General features: G+C 53.3%; 1 protein-coding gene across 2 annotated transcripts in view; it reads right to left on the reverse strand.

Annotated features, from left to right (window-relative positions):
* Positions 1-18,322, reverse strand: part of PRKCB (protein kinase C beta) — a 274,237-nt gene extending 255,915 nt beyond the window's left edge. The window contains exons 1-2 of one of the 2 annotated variants that reach the window (XM_081132525.1): positions 18,041-18,322; positions 17,223-17,254 (exon numbers count right to left, since the gene is read on the reverse strand). In XM_081132525.1, coding sequence (XP_080988651.1) covers positions 17,223-17,254; positions 18,041-18,210 — 202 coding nt within the window. In that variant the 5' untranslated portion in view covers positions 18,211-18,322. The remainder of the gene's footprint in view (positions 1-17,222; positions 17,255-18,040) is intronic. The other variant, XM_081132524.1, reaches the window with a different exon arrangement.
* Positions 18,323-18,851: the final 529 nt, after the last annotated feature.

Genomic DNA, 18,851 nt, shown 5'->3' on the forward strand with positions numbered 1-18,851 from the left:
TTCCCAGAGAAAGGGCCATATCAAGGTTACCTATTCAGTGCCTCAAGGGCATCATGAAGGACACAGCTCCTCTCCATCTTCCCACACACGGCAGCCTTGTCCCGCTTGGTCAAAAGATAGCTGCCACAGTTCCAAGGTATGACATGAGGTTCCTGAAGACAAATACTTTGTCCTGTGCCCCCTTCCTTCCTGCTTTATATGTTGTCCTGTGAGGATAGACTCTTGGAGCTTACCACAGCCTTCCTGGGACCAAGAGGGGAGATACTGATGTCACTCTGAGGATGGAACAGAACTAATAGGTATGTGACACACCGGCTGTAACCCATCAGGGCTACAAGGTTTATCACGGAGATAGTAAGACCAACCCCCAACAGCCTTATGGCTTAGAACTGGCAGACGACCAGCTTGTTCCAACATAGCAGCTAATTTCATCCTGCAGTAACCTCTAGCTTCATTAATAAGCTCATTGTAACACATTAGCATACTAAACCACACACCCCATGCTGCCGTGATCAAAAACAGAAAGCCCATATAAGGACACAAAATGGCCAACTGGGCTCTTCCCAGAAGTCTCCATCACCTTCCCAGAAACACCCTGAATATTCCTCCCCCTTATTGAATCCCCCATCCCTCCATTAAATGAGCCTCAATAAAAGAAGTAAATCCCACTAGGGAGGGGCTGCTCTGCCTGTGGAGTAGCCTTCTCCCTGTCCCACTGCTTCACTAGTAAACTCTCTTACACTTTAAACTCCATGCTGGCTCACGTCTGAATTCCTTCACGCGCGATGCCAAGAACCCACAGTGGGTCACAAACCCCCAGAACGCCTGTATCACACCTACCTCCACACAGCCTGCCAAGTGGTTATGTTTATTAACCAAAGCATTCTATCTGAAACCACCACCAGAACTGGAAAGCTAGTAACATTTGCTCTAAATAGAAGACAAGCATAAAAAACACAATGAAAATTTAAATGATTATATTCTGGAAGCCACATAGCCTGAGGTTCCTTCATTCTTTTTATTTGAAAGGGAGATTAGCATGCATTAGAAAGATGTTTAAGACATAATAGCACGGCACTGAGACATTCTCCTTCACAACCAGAGGAATTAAGAGAGAATTGAAGAAGAAATGAAACTATGTAATTCCATGCTGTTTAATGTCATTTACGATTAAAATCTTTGAGTACCACCAGTTATAGGCCGTAGGTATTTTGAAAAAGACTGCCCTGTGTTAATAACTACCAAACCTTTACCTCTACCTCTGACTTGACATTCTTCCCAACTGCCTTTTGAACACCTACACCTGGATATACGATAGGTATCTCAAACTCAACACAGCCAATGCAGAATTCACTATCTTCACCCCCAAGCTCTCTCCTCTTCTAGAATTTTCCACCGATCTTTACAATACCGTTATTCATTAAGGTACCTAAAGACGACCTCCTCAATGGCCAACAATGTTCATACTACCGTTATTGTACCAGTGCCAGGCAGAGTGGGGCTCATCCTTACCACTCTATGAGGAAGCCAAGGATAAGACGTTTACCTGGGGCTGCAGGATCTGAACCCAGATCTGTCTAATTTCTCTTTTTTCCCACTGCACAAAGCAAACAGAGACCATCAGGCAAGAATTTCTCAACTGGCCTCTAAACGTATTTCATTTCCCACCCATTTTCCCTTTTCTTTCCCACCCATGCTTCTACCTCCCCTGCAGGTGTCACCTTTGGTCTTGCCTTGCTTGACCGCTTTTGTCAGCAGTTAAGGCTGCTGACCTCACCACCTGGAGAACAGTCTTGCTCACTTTTGAATCCTGGAGGTCTTTCTCTCCACTTCCAAAGTTCTCCTGCCTTCTCTCTGCCCCCTCCAAACTTCTCCTCAAAGCTTCACACTCTGGGGCTTCCACTACTTCCTCGAAACACGTGTCCCTTCTCTCCCTGGCTCCTCCCACCTCGCTGACACTCTTCTTTGTTCTTTCACTGCTTCTGCTTCTTCAAAACTCTACGTAGAACTTGGGCTCCTGCGCAGCCTCGCCAGGCCCCCGGGAAAAGAGCAGCTCTGCTGTGCTCACGTCCGCCACCATCACCACACAGTATCACACCGTGTTACAAACGTCCGACGCCTGGGTCCCTCCTAGGAGACTGAGGGTTGCTGGGGGGCAGAAACAGGTATTTCCCAATACTTCCCCTGGACACGAGGGGGTGGCCACATATGCCAGATGGACCACTCTATGCTACTAATTCTTTTCCATTACTCTCCTCTGAGTGGATTTTGGAAGAGATACCTAGGCTGTGGACCGCACCTTGATATGCCACCTCCTGTGCCCAAGGCAAAGGCCCATCAGAGGATTTGAACCACAAGCTTCAGAATCAGGTGTGAGCCTGGGTCTGTCTCCCTCTTCAAATACTACTTAGCTTCGGGGTCAGTTACTTAACGTCCCTGAGCCTTAGTTCCTTCAGGGAGTTAAAATGAGACTTTCCTCCCAAGGGTGCTACACACTTTAGATGAGATCGTGTGAGAAGCGCTCAGCTCGGTGCCTCAATAAAGTGGAATAGCTCTTGGGGGGAGTATTGTCACGCCAAGGGCGTGTCTGCTGCAGGTGACCCCTCCCTTCCAAACGTTGCAAGGACTTTCATAGTGCTCACCCTGTCCCCCCAGCCCAGCAGCTCAGACAAAGAGAAAGAAACTGACTGGGGTCACATGGCCACCAAAAGACGTGAGACCAGAAGCCACTTTCTGAATTCTTTATTCAGGGTTATGGATAAAAATCTACAGATGTGCAAACTCCCTCACTGGAAAAAAATCTAATAGAGACATTTTCTTCTACTAGGGAATTTCTGCAGTCGGTCCAACTGTGCCAGTTGCTCCCCCTGTTGTGGCAAGCGGGCTCTCCTGTCCCTAGAGATGGGCACCGTGCGCCCGGAGCCCGCCTGCTGCTGCCTGGCCTCGCTCTACCGGGGCGGGGCGTCCACCATCCCGCCCTCCCACCCGAGCCCTTCAGAAGGGCGGGCGTCAATCCAGCCGCCGCAGCCTGGAGCTCATGCTCTCTCTCCATTGAGCCTATCTCCCTTCCGATGAATGGGAACAATAACAGAAACTCTTAGTGGAGGTGAAGATCCGGAGGGGATGAAGTCTCTACAATGCCGATCACTGCAACGCCCCCAAACGTTAGCTGCCTTTGTCATCGTCATCACAATTACAGCGTCGTTGTCAGCACCATCAGCGGCCTCAGTTTCAAAGACCCACATGCCTTCTGTGCAACCCCGACCTCAGAGCTGCGCTTGAATCCTAACTCTACGGACCTCTGGGGAAATGCCTAAGTCTCTGCTTCCTCTCCCAGCACGGGACGGGAATGACAGGAGCAGCAGCATCGCAGGGCTGGGGTGGGCCTGAGTCACGTGGGTGAAGCACGGAGCAGAGTGCCCGGCACGTTGTGAGAACTCAGCGGCAGCTCGGCAGCTCGAGGCAGCACTTAAAAGCCCTATTTGAAGATGCCCAAGAAATGGAAAATTCCCTGGCCTGTGTCCCCAGTTAGTAGAGATCCTCCCAGGGACTAGAGAAATACACACACTCAAGCAGGGATAGATCTGGCCCTGATTTCATTTTTTCTTGAACGTGACTTCTTTGTCCCATCTGGACCCACTGTGGTCCTTAAGCCCCAAATTAGAGAAGGCCAAAAGGGAAACACAATGAGGCCAGCTGTCATTTGGGTCCCCACCTATTGGGGAAAACAGAGAAGATAAACACATGCTGAATCACAGCGCTACAAGTCCCAGCAGGAGGCTGCCCTCAGCAGAGTGCAACCATGGGGACAAGACCCACCTCCCTGCGGCCCCACCTCTCCAGGTGGCTCCGCACAGCCCCTGAACCCCTCCTCCTCCCTCCCTCTGTGCTGATTCTGTTCATGAAACACTTCTTTCTCAACCCACATTATCCCCAGGACAACAAGCTCCTTCTCTCTGCAGAGTGGGTCAGCTCCCCGCTGGCACTCAACACAGCACTCGACACTTCACCCAGGTGACAGGCCAATCCACCAAAGTCAACAGCTCCACTTTAAAACTCTTATCCCATACTTAGAATTCTATTTGGAAAAATAACTTTGGTCAGTGATCCAGGAAAGCTCAAAGAGTACAATTAAAATAATATTGGGATATTGTGATGGGGTGAGAATAAAACAACTAATTAAAAGAATTCAAAACAATGAATTTGTATCATCTCTAAAAATAAATGGAGCCTGGACATCAACAGGCCAATTTCATGAGCCTCGGTGCCTCCTGTCCGTACTGTCCACAGTGGCTTTCAAACTGGGTGGGCCAAGGTCCACACGAGAAACACACTTTACACGTGGCCCAGCTCACGCGCCTGAGTGCGCACACGAAGCGAAGCTTTGCGAAAAGATACTTACGCTGCCCGTCTGGTGCAGTCCTGAATCTTCCATTCTGTTTACTCACAGTGTTCATCACCTTCTAAATTGATTGCAAGGCCTCTAATGAATGATGACCCACAGTTAAAAAAGCACATTTAGAGGAGTTCAAGAAAACCCATCCCAGAGCGCAGCTGCAGTAAGGTGTGAGGATTAAGGGCGACAAGGCAGTGAAGTCATGGAGTCCAGGTTCGGAACACAGGTTGGAATCTCCTATGACACAGAAGAGCATGGTCTAAGGGAAGTCAGGTGGTATGATCTCCCTCCTGGCGGCTGGGTGACCTTGGCAACCCATCCCCATGTCCCCAGGCCTACTGGGATTAAGGCTCTCTGTGAGAGGTATTCCAGTTCTGGGAAGATACAGTCTATAAATCTAAATGACATCTAAATCAGCTCTGTGAAGGGACCAATGAAGCCACACAGGCTTACCAATGGTCAAGGAGGCATGGTTTGGAACGTACCTCTAAGAGAGACCTGGAAACATGCAATGGGCCCCAAGGTGCATCCCCAAGATGCTCCTCACACCTACAGGGCCAGGACACTCACCCCCAGCATCTGGGAGTGTTGAAGCAGAATCGCACAGCTGCATCCTCCCTGGGAGCCCTCCCTTGAAGAAGAAAGCTACTTTACCCAAGGTAATGCTACCTTTTCAAGAGCAGCCCACTTGGTGCAGGTCCCCACTGTCCCAATTCCAAAAGGCCATAACAGCTCCAGCCAAGGGTTGGCTTTGACCTCTATTGCAACTATTGCACCACAATTCAGCCTCTCCCTTTCCCCGCTAGTCTCAATCCCTTATAGGTGTTGTTCCCAAGAGCTATTCCCCCAATAAACCACTTGTGTGTAAATCTTCATTTTTTAAAGACAAAGCACCAATGACATTGGCCAGAGTCACGGGCAGAGAATCAAGTGAGAATGGTGTCTTTAGGATGTTTTTCAAGGGTAGTTTTCAGAATTTTTTCTCAGAACTAACATTTAATGATCAATCACATGTTCTTTGCCTGCTCCATTTCATTCAGTCCACATGGCCCCCTGGGAGGCAGGTTCTGTGTCATTACCTTTATTTCACAAAGGAGGAAACTAAAGATTAAAGAGGTTAAAAAAGGTGCCCCAGTCCTCTGAACTCATGCCCTTGACCTCATCCACTCCACCGCAGCTCTGTGATCACACTTGCCACTGGAGTACACAGATTCACCTGCACGTCAGTCTCTTCCTCAGGTCCCTCCTTCCTCAAGGGCAGAAACCTTGTGTTCTGAATCTCAAGCTCTTAGTACAGTTCCAAGTGCACAGCAGGACCCAGATGGTAGTAATGGCAGTAATGGTGAAAGTATTCAGTGGCAGTGGTGGAAGTGTTCAGTGGCCATGGTGGTAGTGGTGGGAGCATTCAGTGGTAATGGTGGAAGTGCCCGGTGGCAGTAGTGGAAGTGGTGGAAGTGTTCAGTGGCAGTAGTGAGAGAGTTCCATGGCAGTAGTGGCAGTGGTGTGTTCAGTGGCAGTGGTAGTAGTGTTTAGTGGCAGTGGTGGTAAGTAGGTAGTGTTCCGTGGCAATGATGGAAGCGCTTGGTGGCAGTGGTAGAAGCATGTGGTGGCAGTGGTGGCGGTGGGAGCATTCAGTGGAAGTGGTGGAAGTGTTTGGTGGCAGTGGGGGAATCATTCAGTGGCAGTGGTGGCCATGGTGAAAGCATTCAGTTGTAGTGGTAGGAGTGTTTGGTGGCAGTGGTGGCAGTGGTACAAGTGTTCAGTGGCAGTGGTGGAAATGTTCAGTGGCAGTGGTGGCAGTGGTGGCAGTGGTGGCAGTAGTGGAAGTGTTCAGCGGCTATGGTGGCAGTGGTACGTGTTCAGTGGCAGTGGTGGAAGTGTTCGGTGGCAGTGGTGGAAGTGTTCAGTGGCAATAGTGGCAGTGGTACAAGTCTTCAGTGGCATTGGTGGGAGTGCTCGGTGGCAGTGGTGGCCATGGTGGAAGTGGTCGGTGGCAGTGGTGGCCATGGTGGAAGTGGTCGGTGGCAGTGGTGGCCATGGTGGGAGTGCCCGGTGGCAGTGGTGGCCATGGTGGAAGTGGTCGGTGGCAGTGGCGGAAGCGTTCGGTGGCAACCCCACGCTGTGCCCTCTATGCAGCATCGACTCGGCCCTGCCCCTGCCCCTGCCCCGCCCCTGCCCCGTGAGGCAGGTCCTCCTGTCAGGACTAAGCGGTGAGCGCTGGCTCGGCACCTGCCGCGGAGCGGGGCGGCTCGGCGCTGCAGCGCGGCGGGCACGAGGGCCTCACGGAGGCTGGCCTGGTAAGTTCCCAAAAATGCCACAGAGTTCTCAGCTTCTGCCATCGCAGAGGAAGAGTGTGCCCCTCCTGTTTCCTCCTCCTTCTGCGAAGGCCTGTCATTTGCTCTCACTAACAGAACACGGCAGAAGTGACACTGTGCGAGTCCTCAGCCCAGGCTGCGGGAGGCCCTGCAGCCTGTGCCCGTGCGCCGGGGAGCGCAAGCTCGGCCAGCCCGCTGCGAGGTGGGCCACCACCCGGAGAAAGGCCCCAGTTGTCCCAGGCACCCCCGCTGAGGCCCCAGACAATCCCTGCCTAGCCCAGAAGGACCCCCCGCCGAGCCCAACCCAAATTCCTGACCCACAAAAGCTGGGGCTAAATGAAATGGTGGTTATTTTAAGCCACTAAGGGTTGAGATGGTGTGTTACACAACAGATAACTGGTTTGTTAGGTGTCCAGTCAAAAAACCAAAAGTGGAACCACCAATGGATCCTTCTATGGGAGAGGTGACAAATGAGCAAAAGGAAAGAACTCACCGGGCGAGCCCACCCGTCTCAAAGAGAAGTGTCTACGCTGCGCACCAGCCACCAGACGGGCGAGGATTCTGACCGGTGGGAAAACTGGAAATTCTGACAAGAACCAGACTGTTCTCATAGCAAAAGCAAGGAGAGCTTCGTTCTTTCATTCTTAGTAACACAAACAGACCATCTTCTCCCCGAAACATACCCTCACGTGTTTGATAAGGTGGCGGGGTCCAGAGTTTCACATCTCAGTTCTGTGAAGTCAAGTGACAGATGAAATTGGACACACCACCCCAAAGGGAGTAGAAGGAAACCGTGGCTTTGGGGACTGGAGCAAGGTTTACTGTGTCCACTAACACCTGTTTTCCTTTCCTGCTGGACACAGAGCTGGTCGCCATGTCCCAGGACCTTGCAGTGGACATGGCTCTGTGCCTCAGTTGTGACCAAAGTCACATCAGTCCCCCCCAACTGTCGTGGCTGTGACAGGAGTGTGCTTCCATATGTTCCCTCTCCCACCTGCCTGCCCGACGGAGAGGACCCTGGGTCACTGTGGAAAACCAACCAGGGTCCCCGGGAGGGGTCTGTGCCGCGAGGGAGAATAAATGCCTTTCTGCTGAGCCACAGAGGCGCCGGGACTTACCTGTTACGCACAGCAGCCCGCAGCTTCTTCCTAACACCCTCACTAACACAGAGCCTGCAACACGCGAGCCCTAGACAGAGCCTGGGAGCTCAAGTTTTCCAGGTACTAACAGAGCTAATTATTGGGCGGGGAGACTGTCCCGGCGCCTGGGCTTTCTTGTTCTACAGATTGCAACCGAAAGACGGCAGCAGATGTCCCCCCAAGGAGGCACACGACAGCACCCCTCAATGGGTGACCACAGAGGGATTTCACTTCTGGGTGCAAAACAAAATCCCAACTCACGATCCTCAGATTCAGCCTCAGTGAGTTAAAACTCTGTGCTTTTTAAAAACAGTTTCAGTAAAGTGTAATATACAAAACAGAAAAGTGGGCTCAATGAACTTTCAAAACCTGAACACACCAAGCAACCAGCACCCACGTCAAGAAACGGAACAGGGCCACCGCCTCAGGAGCTCCTCTAGTCCCACCCCTCCCCCTGAAGGTTGCCCCTGTCCTAACCGCTGCCGCCATGTGACTTTCACCAGACCCTGAGCTTCAAGCGCATGGAATCACACAGAACGAGCTTTTTCTTGTCGGGCGTCTTTCGCTCAGCTGTGTTTGGGAGGGTCACCAATGCTGTGCCCTGTGCATTCTCATGGCTGTAATATCCACGGTACACCCGCTCTCCCACCGCCACTGGGCATTTAGGTAGCTTCCAGTTCACGTGATGTTCAAGAAAATTCTTTTCACTCCAGTCCACCAGGATCCGTGATGAACAAAGGCAGGGACTTCAGTGGAGAAACTGTTTATCTTCACAGAGAAATGGACAGAGCCTGAAGTTCTGTCCAAAGTTAAGACTGCAGCGCTCACGTCCTTCTGAAAACCACTTCCCAACAGGCTATCATGAGGGCAAATATTTTTATTCAAACAAAAATGATCAGAGCTCATAAACTAGGAAGCTATACACTCTATAAAAATCACAGATAAAGCACTCTAGCTGGTGTTGCTCAGTGGTTAGAGTGTTGGGCCATGCACCAAAGGGTCTCAGGTTCGATTCCCAGTCAGGAGCACATATCTGGGTTGCAGGTTCAATCACCGGTTCAATCACAAAACTAGTACCAAACCCAAATCAAATGACTCCTTGTGTGGAGTCATTTCTCCCCTATACTTTCATTAATGTATAGCTATTTATAAGCACACACTATGTGCCAAGTATGGAGCTAACATTCCAAAAACGATGGGAAATCAGAGAGCACAGGGTCCTTACTCTCACGAAACTTACACTCTAATGGAGAAGACAGATACTAAGCTCTCAAATAAGTATACAACCAGAAAATGTAAAAATCACAAGGGGCTATGAGACTGTACACGGGGGAGCCTGATCTGGAAGATCAGGGAGGGCCTCTCTGAAGAAGGGACATTTGAGCTAAGTTCTGAAGGGTGAGTAGGAGGTGAGCAGGGAAAAAGCAGAGAGAGGAGGGATTTAAGCTGAACACGGAGCATGTGCAAAAGCCCTGTGGTGGGCAGGGTGTGCCATGATTGAGGGAGACCAGTTGGCCTTTGGACAGACAGAGGATGGAAAGTGGGTGGAAGGTGGTATAAGGGAGGCACCTGAGGGCCCAGATCAGACCAAGGCTTATAACTCATGCTAAGGATCCTGGACTTAACCCTGAAAAGAACAGGAAGCGGCCACCTGGGCATCTACCTGAAAGAGAAGAGGCCCCTCACCAATCCACATGCCAATCCTGCTTCTCTAGGCGCACTCTTTGGCCCAGATAGAATTATCAATACCCCAACCATATATTTTGCCACACACAAAATATCCAGGTAACTATCAAGATTCTCATTTGCAGCGGTGCCTGAATGGTAAAGGAGGAGCCCGTGTTCAGGGGGAGGAGGAAGGCCTGCCATGGGGGGCTCTCCCGCCATCACAAGGCAAGAGACGCCTGCCCACCTCACCCCCCACCTTCACCCACACTATTTGCCAGCTTCATCTTCAACCCCAAAGAGCCCGTAAACACTCCATCCAAAAAGTGAAGGATTTAAAATTGTAAATGTAAAAGATGAAATGGTCAGAAATCTATTTAAAGCTGAAATGCCATCACCGTCTTTGCAAAACGAGGCAGCAGATGGGGCAGTCACAGATTTCAACCCAGCTTGCTGAGGTTTCCCACAGATTAAGCATCGGAAGCCAGGAAATGGCTGCATGGGAAGCGTGGCGCTCCCCCGCGTTCAGATCAGCCCTGGGCCCGCGCACTCTGAGCCGCAGCAGTGCGCCCGGCGCTCGGACCCGGACCCGCAGGGCATTCGCTCTCGCTCCACCACCGCCCCGCCGGGCTCAGGGCATTCCTGTTGCGTCCCCAACAAGATCTTCAACCCAGCGAGGACACCACAGTGCCCGGCCCGGGAGGAATGGAAACAGGTTCTGTTTCTCCGGGAAACACCTGGCCCCTGCACAAGGTACTTCATTGTTGCCGTTTACCTCTCAAGATGCAAAAGCTCAGAGAGTTTAAGTAACACATTCAAGGTCCCATAACAAGAAGCCAAAACGCAAAACGAAGCCTTTCTGTCTCCGAAGCAAAAGCCCTTCGCGGCGGCTGCAGCACACGCTCGGAAGCGCGGCCCGGCGAGGGCAGCGGAGATGGCAGAGGTGGCGGGTCCTTTCCGAGGGGCAAGGGCTTCTGGGGCCCCCCGCACCTACGATGCAGTGAAGAGAGCGCTCCCTGCTGTCAGAACCATAAAAATAGCCCGTAACCACCTCCCAAAACAGAACCGGGAACGGGAAAATCCAAATGTGTCTTCGGGGCGTGAGCGGGCCGAGCCGCGCGGCTCCCACGTGGCCATTTCGGTTCCCGACCCGACCTCCAAACCCGCAAGCTCGGAACTGCAGAGCCTGACTCACGTAATTCTTGTGTTAAAATGCATCTCGTTCTCTTCTTTTTCAAACATCTGGCCGTTTCGTTCACCCCCACACTCCCACTTTAAAGCAGTGACAACCACTTCCTAGTCACCACTCTGCCTTCACAAGGCCGAAGCCTCCAGCACGAGGCTCGCCTCCCACGGCCGCCTCCCTCCTCCCCGCAGCCGGCCGCACCCTGCGCCCGCCGAAACGCCCCCCGGCCCCCACCCCCTGTCAATCTGGGAACTCCTACTCCCGCTGTGAGACTGTTCTCCTCTGCGGACCTTCCCCACCCTCCCAGGATACAGGAGACCAGCCTAAGGATGTCTACACCTTCCGGGTAGCACCTTCCTCTTATGTGTCAGAGCTCATCAGCCAAGTGCTGGTCTCTCCTCAAAAGGCCAGGAGGATCTTCAAGGTCAAAGACAGTGTTATGTTTCTCTTCAAAGCCCATATTGTAACCTGACATTATACAATATATTTTTTCCTAAGTTATTTATTAATTGCTGTTCTCCTTCCACTAGAATGTAAATTCCATGAGGGCAGGGACTCTGTCGTGCTCACAGCTCTAGTTCCGGTGTCTAGAACAGTACCTGACACATCGCAGGCACTCGATAAAGATTTACTGAATGAACGAATAGGTGGACAGATGGCTACACGGGTAGGGAAATGAATAAATGGGTGGATGATGGATGGATGGATAACTGGACGGGTGGATGGACAGATGATAGAGAGATATAAGAATAGCTGGGTGGATAGACGGACGCATTGGTGGGTGAGTGGATGGACAGATGGATGGGTGGATTAAGGCAGGGTCATGTTTCATCGGCCCAAGGTCATAGAGTCATGAAGAGACGGACCAGGACAGGACGTCAGGTTTACTGGATTTCTGAGCCTGCGCTCTCAAGCCCGATTGACGTTGCACATCCAGAAGGCCGCCATCTGTTCACTGCACAGTGGCGAGGTGAAAGAAGAGTCTCGATTCCCCCCCAACATCACGGTTATTGTTGTGCTAAGTTAATTTCCATCTACTGAATGTAAACCGACGCCTTTCTGTCTTCGAAGCAAAAGCCCTTCAGCACGGTTGCAGCACATGCTCGGAAAACACATGCTGGGAAGGAAGGAAAAATAGCTATATGTGGTAAATAAACAAATTTCCTATCAGATTTTCAATTAGCCATATGTAAACACTGGAATGTATATATTCCATAAAAAGGCCAACAGTCACCCTAGTCGGTTTTGTTCGGTGGTTAGAGCACCGCCCCGGGGACTGAAGGGTCTCAGGTTCGATTCCGGTCAAGGGCACATGCCTGGGTTTCAGGCTTGATCCCTGGTAGGGGGTGTGCAGGAGGCAACCAATCACTGTCTTCCTCTCACACTGATGTCTCTCTCTCTCTCCCTTCCAGTCTCTCTGAAAAGCAATGGAAAAAATATCATTGGGGAAAGATTTTTAAAAAAGGCCAACAGTCAATCTATGGAATATCACACAATTTCAATGGAAAGATTGGATGAGTGAAGTCAAATAATCCATGATATTAGATCAAATGTCAAACTGATAAGGGACAAAGCTTCTGAATGCATCAGCCAGACATGCTGAGCTTTTCAGCTGATCTCCCTACCCACCCAAGAATCGCTGGACTGCAGAGTCAAAAAAAGGAGAAGAGATTTTAAATCGTATTTAGTAATTTAACAACCTGTAACTAAAAAGCATGCTTATTCTCAAAACTGTGACACATTGATCTGTTTACGTGTGTGTGCATATGTATGCACATGGGGGGACAGAGACCGAAGCAGAAAGAGGCCTCAACAGCAAGAGCACGTATAAACCTTCAGTTTATCTTCTGACCAATTACTGTCTCTCCCTCTTTCTCCAGTGGCTCATACACATTATAAAGGCTGTAGATGGTCTGGGCAGTACCTAGACTATCATTAATACTCAGAAACAATATTTTTAAATTAACTTTCGAAGAAACTTAGGTTACATCAACTAGATTTTCAAAGGTCATATTTTCCATATTTACTTAGAAAGGAAATCTGTTGCCCAGGGCAAAGCTGCAGGCTCTCCCCGAGTGTTCCACAGCTCAAAATGATGTACTGCTGCTTCGCCCACAAATCGGCCCCTTCCTAAGACCCAACATTAACCCACCTACAGATTTTTATTTCACTTGAGACTCTGGGCCTGAAATCCCACTTCAGGAGGGAAAAATTAAAAAGTCAAAGCATCAAGCACAGTCTTTTATCCACAAAGAATCCCCCAGGACACATTCAGAATAAGCCAAAAGGTGAGCAGAGTTTCCCTCTCAGGCTTCTGGGATCTGCTTCTGGAGGGGAGAGAAGCAGAACGACTGAAGCAGGCTCCACACTTGCAACCTGACAGGGAGACTGCACTCGAGCGCTGCCCAAACGCTCTTTATGGTTGCACTGAGAAAATTCAACCTGACATGCGGAATATCATATTAAAAGTCTGTAGTAAAAACAATGCCAAAAATAAAATTAATCTTTGATGGGTTTTTTTTTAAGTGCACATTCTAACCTGTATGTGTAAACTATAGACAACCATGAACTTGTATTCTACAGAGCTGATGATGAAATCGCAATGGTTGGGTTCATGCAACATGTCGGGGGGTTTTAAGAATAATTTCTATTAGAAGGCTTAAAAACATGTTTTCTAGTCTACATGGAAAGGGAAGAACTGGCTTACTCATTACTATCACCAATGTCTTCACAGTCACAGAATTAGTGCACTGGGGTTTTTCTAGAGAGGCCACGGCAAGTTTAGATCTTTCTCACAAGGACAGGTGTGAGAAAAGATACTCTTAACATCCTGGCAGGCTGGGCCCAAACACTGAGCTGTGCACTCCCTGGTGTTACCCAAAGCCTAGGGAGAAATATGTCTGAGAAGAACATCCGTCCACATGCACAAAAGAGGCACAGTCATCTAGTGAGTTCCAGAATTAACTGTGTCCCACGGTTTCCTGTAGCTAATCGAGTAACAATGATCATCTCACTTACAGTCACTGCACTCAGTGTGAATATTCCTCCTGCACCACCTCATGACCATGGTGAGGTCACACTCCTCACCATGATCCTATAGAGTAGGTTTGCTAGACGCACGTTACAGACAAGAAAACCGAGACCCCTGCAGGTGGATGACTTGCCCACAGTCACACGGCGAGCAGGTGGCACAGCAGAGATTCAACCCAGTTCAAGCTCACTCCAACCCCATGCTATGAATTCTGAGTCTCTGTATTTTATTGCCTTCCTTTTTCTACTGAAGTGACCTTTTCGGGGAAAAAAAATTTCCTCTTCACCAAAGTGCAAAAACTTCTTGGGGTAAGAGTCTAATTCCACCCAAAGACTCGTCTTAACTACAATTCAAGCACAAATGCAGCTTCCAGGCTCCTCTAGAGAAAGCCGTAGAGAACCGTGCTTTGCTTACGTGAGGGGTCCCACTTCTAACCCAGAAATGAAGCAGGTTCATACTAAGGATTCTGAGCCCCAGTCCCTGCCACGGGAGACATCCTTAAACTACCTCTTACATTCAAATGCAGAGAAGAGCAACACAAAGGGAGAGAGTATGTGGCCGTCAGTCTAGAGTCCTGTCTTCTAGCAGGACACAATAACACAATCTACTCCTAAGCTCCGTGAGCACGCAGGCACCGTCCCTTCCGGCGGCCTGTGGCCTTGGCGTCCGTCTTCCCACCCCACCCCAGCATCCCCAATTTCCATGACAGCACAATGGGGTGCGGGGGCTCAGTGGCCCTCTTGCCTGTGATCACCCTACACATGTCCTAGCCCTCTCCCCGTCTACCTTTGAAACAGAAAGCCTCACTCACGCACACACCTTTGCTTTCAGCGGGGAACGTGGCCACTTGAAATGAACGCACACTCCTCTGCGGCACGGTGCGGTAAGCCATTCAACTCTAGCTAAAAGCACAGAGGCAGGAGGATCTGTGATAACTCCTATAGTAACAGCGCCTTTCGTTACCCTTTCCTTCCTGCTGACTCAGGTAAGGATGTGAGGGCTGGAGAGCCTAGCATCCTTCTTGGACCATGAGATCACTGTTACTCTGGGAACGGTGAAGCAGAGAACTGAAAGGAACCTAGGGCCCTGGGCTCTGGCCCCCTGACTTCAAGGTGAGAATAAAATCATATATATTTTCTATATATTAGACTCACTTTAAGAGGAAAAATGTGGTACCAAAAATACTCAGCCAAGGAACTCCTCTATGGTGCGCAAATCAGTCCCAAGTAACTCCGAGCATGCCTGAGGATAACCTTCGCCCTTCCTGGACGTCCCCACCCTAAGCATCTCGACGTCAGGGGCTGCCATGGGCCGCAGCCCCTCTCTTGCTTCCTCAGACTGCAGCCCGAGCAGATACACCGCCAAAGCAGTGACACAGGGTGACCAGGTGCTCACAGCTGCATCCTGACTCTCACCTGGCAGCCAGCCAGCTCCACAACACAGCAGCCCTGCAGAGCCAGTCTCTCTCACACCAGCTGCCCCACCGTTGGGGTCATTTGGGGACGATCACAAGGGCTGATATTTTCTGGGTGTTTACTACGTCCAAGCTCTGCTCCAGGCATCTTATATGCTGCAACCACTTTGAGCAGCTCAGCAACATTTTAGGGTAGATACTGTTATTGGACCCATTTTATAGATGAAGAACCAGAGGTACAGAGAGGCTAAATAACATGGCAGGGATTCAAACTCCCAGCGACGCGTCTGATAGCCTGTGCCATATGCTCGCTCCCCTACGCTGCCTCCCAAGAAGGGAACCGGGAAGGCGAGGAAAATAAAGGCACGCCTACTCAAGGCAGCCACGTGTCATTAGAAACCTTGATTCTGCTCACCCTCACCACACCAGAAAACCCCGACCATCTCCTTCTGCCTCAGGTGTGTGATCCCCTGCACATTCTGAGTGACCTTCCCAACCACTAACTGCAGAGCAGGTGGGACAGGACAGCAGCGGTAAAAATGTCCCAGTCACCCACGACCTCAGCAAGAGACAAAGATGGAAAGCGACTCATGGAAGTGAACGGTGACCTTGAAGACCTATGCATCCCGGAGCCAAGACCCCGTGGGTACTTTGCTTGAGGGGTCAAAGTTCTAGAAAACAACCCAACTGTTTGCACCAGTACCTCAGTTGTTGGGACTTGGGAAGTGCTCCAGTGCAGTACATGGAACTGGGGGTCGCAATCTTGTAAGAGAGGCCGGGGGAGGGGGGTCTACAAGGGTCAGGGGCTGAGCCAGCCCTGCCCCAGATCTCAGGTGAGAGGACACAGGAGTCTGGGAAGACAGCAGTGCCATGCTGCCAGCATTCTGTGCAGCTGACAATGCCACTCACACCCACAGGGATCACTTCACTTCTCCCTGGAGGGTGGCGGTGCTACAACCAAACTGCCAATCAGAGCTTAGTCACATCTCCGGCTTAACACTCACATGCTTTCTTCTCCTGATGTAAACCCAGCTCACCAGGGAGTCAGTGTGCCCCCAAAACACAGCTCAGAAATGTGACTTTCCTCACCAAACTCAACCACACCTAGCCTAAAACTGGGGGCGGAGGGGCTGTGTTCCAGACTAGAAGTTACGATCGCAAATGCCTACAGAGGCCAGAAGTGGGTGAAGCACGCCTGGCCGGCACCAACAGAGACAAAGGGGTGAATGTGGGACCCTCTGTGCGGACAGCCACTCTCAGCTCCAAGCAACTGCTCTAACGAGGGGGGTACAATTCTCAGCCCACTTGAAGGTGGAAATTCAGAGATGTATGTGAAATCTCCCAGCTCTAAAATGCTGACATTAAATTCAAAAAATGTTCGACACCCAAAGGGCTCAGCACGTCTAGGTGATTTGGCCTGGAGAGCAAATCTACAACCAGCGACCACTGAGGCCGCCTTTCACATGATTAAAAGACACTGCCAAGTGGGGCCTCCCTGGTTTGGATCAAGGATATCAAACCAGATGCAAGGACCCAGGTAGCCAGTCACTTGGTGTCCTTCCATTTCCAGCCAGAAGGCAGAAAGGGCGATTCAAACCAAGATCTGAGAGGCATCCCGTCCGGAACCCCCTCTTTCCAGAGGCCCAGGAGACAGGCACCATCACCATTCTGTGGGACTGCACCATCTGCAGAGGTGGCAGCCCCTGCGGATCCTCTGCGAGGCAGGGAAAGAGGCAGAACTAGGGCAAGGGAGTCGGAAGGAGGGGGACGGGTCCCCCAGAGGCTGCACTGACCAGGCAGGGTAGGGTCAAGAGGCCTGTTTTGACTCTTCCGGGGCTGGGAAGGGAGCCGGGGTGCACGCCCGGGCAGATGAGGCCTCCCAGCTCCACCACTCCTGGATGGAGCATCACTGCCCGAGCATGGCCCCTAAAGGGCCCCTCTGTGGTGCCGAACCCTAGCCTGGGAGGCCCCTGGGACAGACGCGATTCCTTCGCTCTCCGCCTGACTCAGTCACTTCTAGAAAGTCCTTTCCACCATCTCTTCCCAAAACAGGCACGCGCAGAGCCCCCAGCCTACCTTGGCACTGGAATCCTTGCTTCCCGAAGCCCCTGCAAAGGCAGAAGGAGGCAAGTCAGGCAGCCACCAGCCACTTCCCCCAGCCACCCCCCTGCCCCTGCCCCTGCCCGCTGCCAGGTGCAGCCTCCCAGCCACAGCCCGGTGCCGAGTCTTCCGCTTCGAGCGAGGGGGGAGGGCGAGCTCGGCGTACCCCCCACCTCCCCTCAGAAGGCAGGGGACGGGCGGCTGCGACCACGAGGGGGCGTTTGGGGGTCGGGGGGCAGGCGGGAGATGTGCCCGCAGAGATGCCCCAGGACCCTCGCGGAAAGAGGCGAGATACAGACGCCGGGAGAGCGGGGATGGGGGCCCCCAGGCAGCGGCGCTCCCGGAGGCGCTGGGCGGGAGGGGCGCCCCACGCCCGGAGGGGCAGCGGGGAGCAGGGCCCGCAGCGACGAGGCCGGGGCTGGGGAGTGGAAGGGGGAACCCAGACCCCAGGGGGCGCACCGCGAGGCGGCCCAGGGCGCAGACCCGGAGGCGCAGGACGGGAGGATGCCCGAGCCCCAAGGGAGAGAGGGCACTCAGGGCGCTGCCCGGGAAAGCAGGGGAGCGGTGCGGGCTCCGGAGCCGGAAGGAGGTAACGAGACAGGGAACCCGGGGCGAGAGGGCGCCCCGCGCTGAGCGGCCCCGGGACCCCGGGCGCCCGGCTGCCGGCCCTCCGGAGCGCGGGCAGAGGCTGGGCGCCGGGAGTGCGGGCCGGCGGTGGGAGCGGGACCCCCGGGGCGCGGGGCCGGGCTGCCGGTCCCCGGGGGTCCCCGCGGCGCGGCGCCCCGCGCCCTCACCAGATGAAGTCGGTGCAGTGGCTGCAGAAGGTGGGCTGCTTGAAGAAGCGGGCGGTGAATTTGTGGTTCTTGACCTCGTGCACGTTCTTCTGCCGGAGGGCGCCTTTGCGGGCGAAGCGCACGGTGCTCTCCTCGCCCTCGGCCGGCGGCCCCGCAGCCGGGTCAGCCATCTTGCGCGCGGGGCGCGGGGAGCCGCGGGGGGCGGCGGGGCGCGGGGCGCGGGCTGCGGCTGCGGCGGGGCGCGGGAGGGCGGCCGTGCTGCCGCCGAGCCCGGGCGCTTCCCTGCGCGGCTCCGGCGGCCGCGCGCACCCGCGGCTGTCGCTCGCCCAGCTGCCGCCGCCCGGCCAGCTGCGCTCGGCACCGCCGGCCCGGCTGCGGGGGCGGGGGCGGGGCCAGGCCGGCACGCCCCCTCATTTGCATGGCGAGCCCCGCCCGCCAGCTGCTTTGCATACGGGCCCCCGGGCTGCGGGCTCCGGGGAAGCTCTGCGGCGCGGGGACCGCCACCCCCGTCCCCAGACCCCGGCCTCGCCCGGCTCCCGCCCGGGGGCAGGAAGGCACGAGCGCGCGGGGGCGCCCGGGCCGGGAGGGCGGGAGGGCGAACGCGCGTGGGGCGCAGGGACCCCGACCGCTGCGGGACGCCGCTCGCGCCGCCCGGTCCCTCCGCAGGTCCTGGGGACGCGGCTCCCTGCCCCCGGGAAGGCCGGTGCCCCGCGGACCGCGCGCCGCAGAGGCGGGAGGGCGGCCTTGGGGCAGATTAGAGAGGGCGCCCTACCTCTGGCCATCCCCCCAGAGACTCAGTTTCCTCAACTGT

This window comes from Miniopterus schreibersii, assembly GCF_964146895.1.
Source record: "Miniopterus schreibersii genome assembly, chromosome: 3".
NCBI lineage: Eukaryota > Metazoa > Chordata > Mammalia > Chiroptera > Miniopteridae > Miniopterus > Miniopterus schreibersii.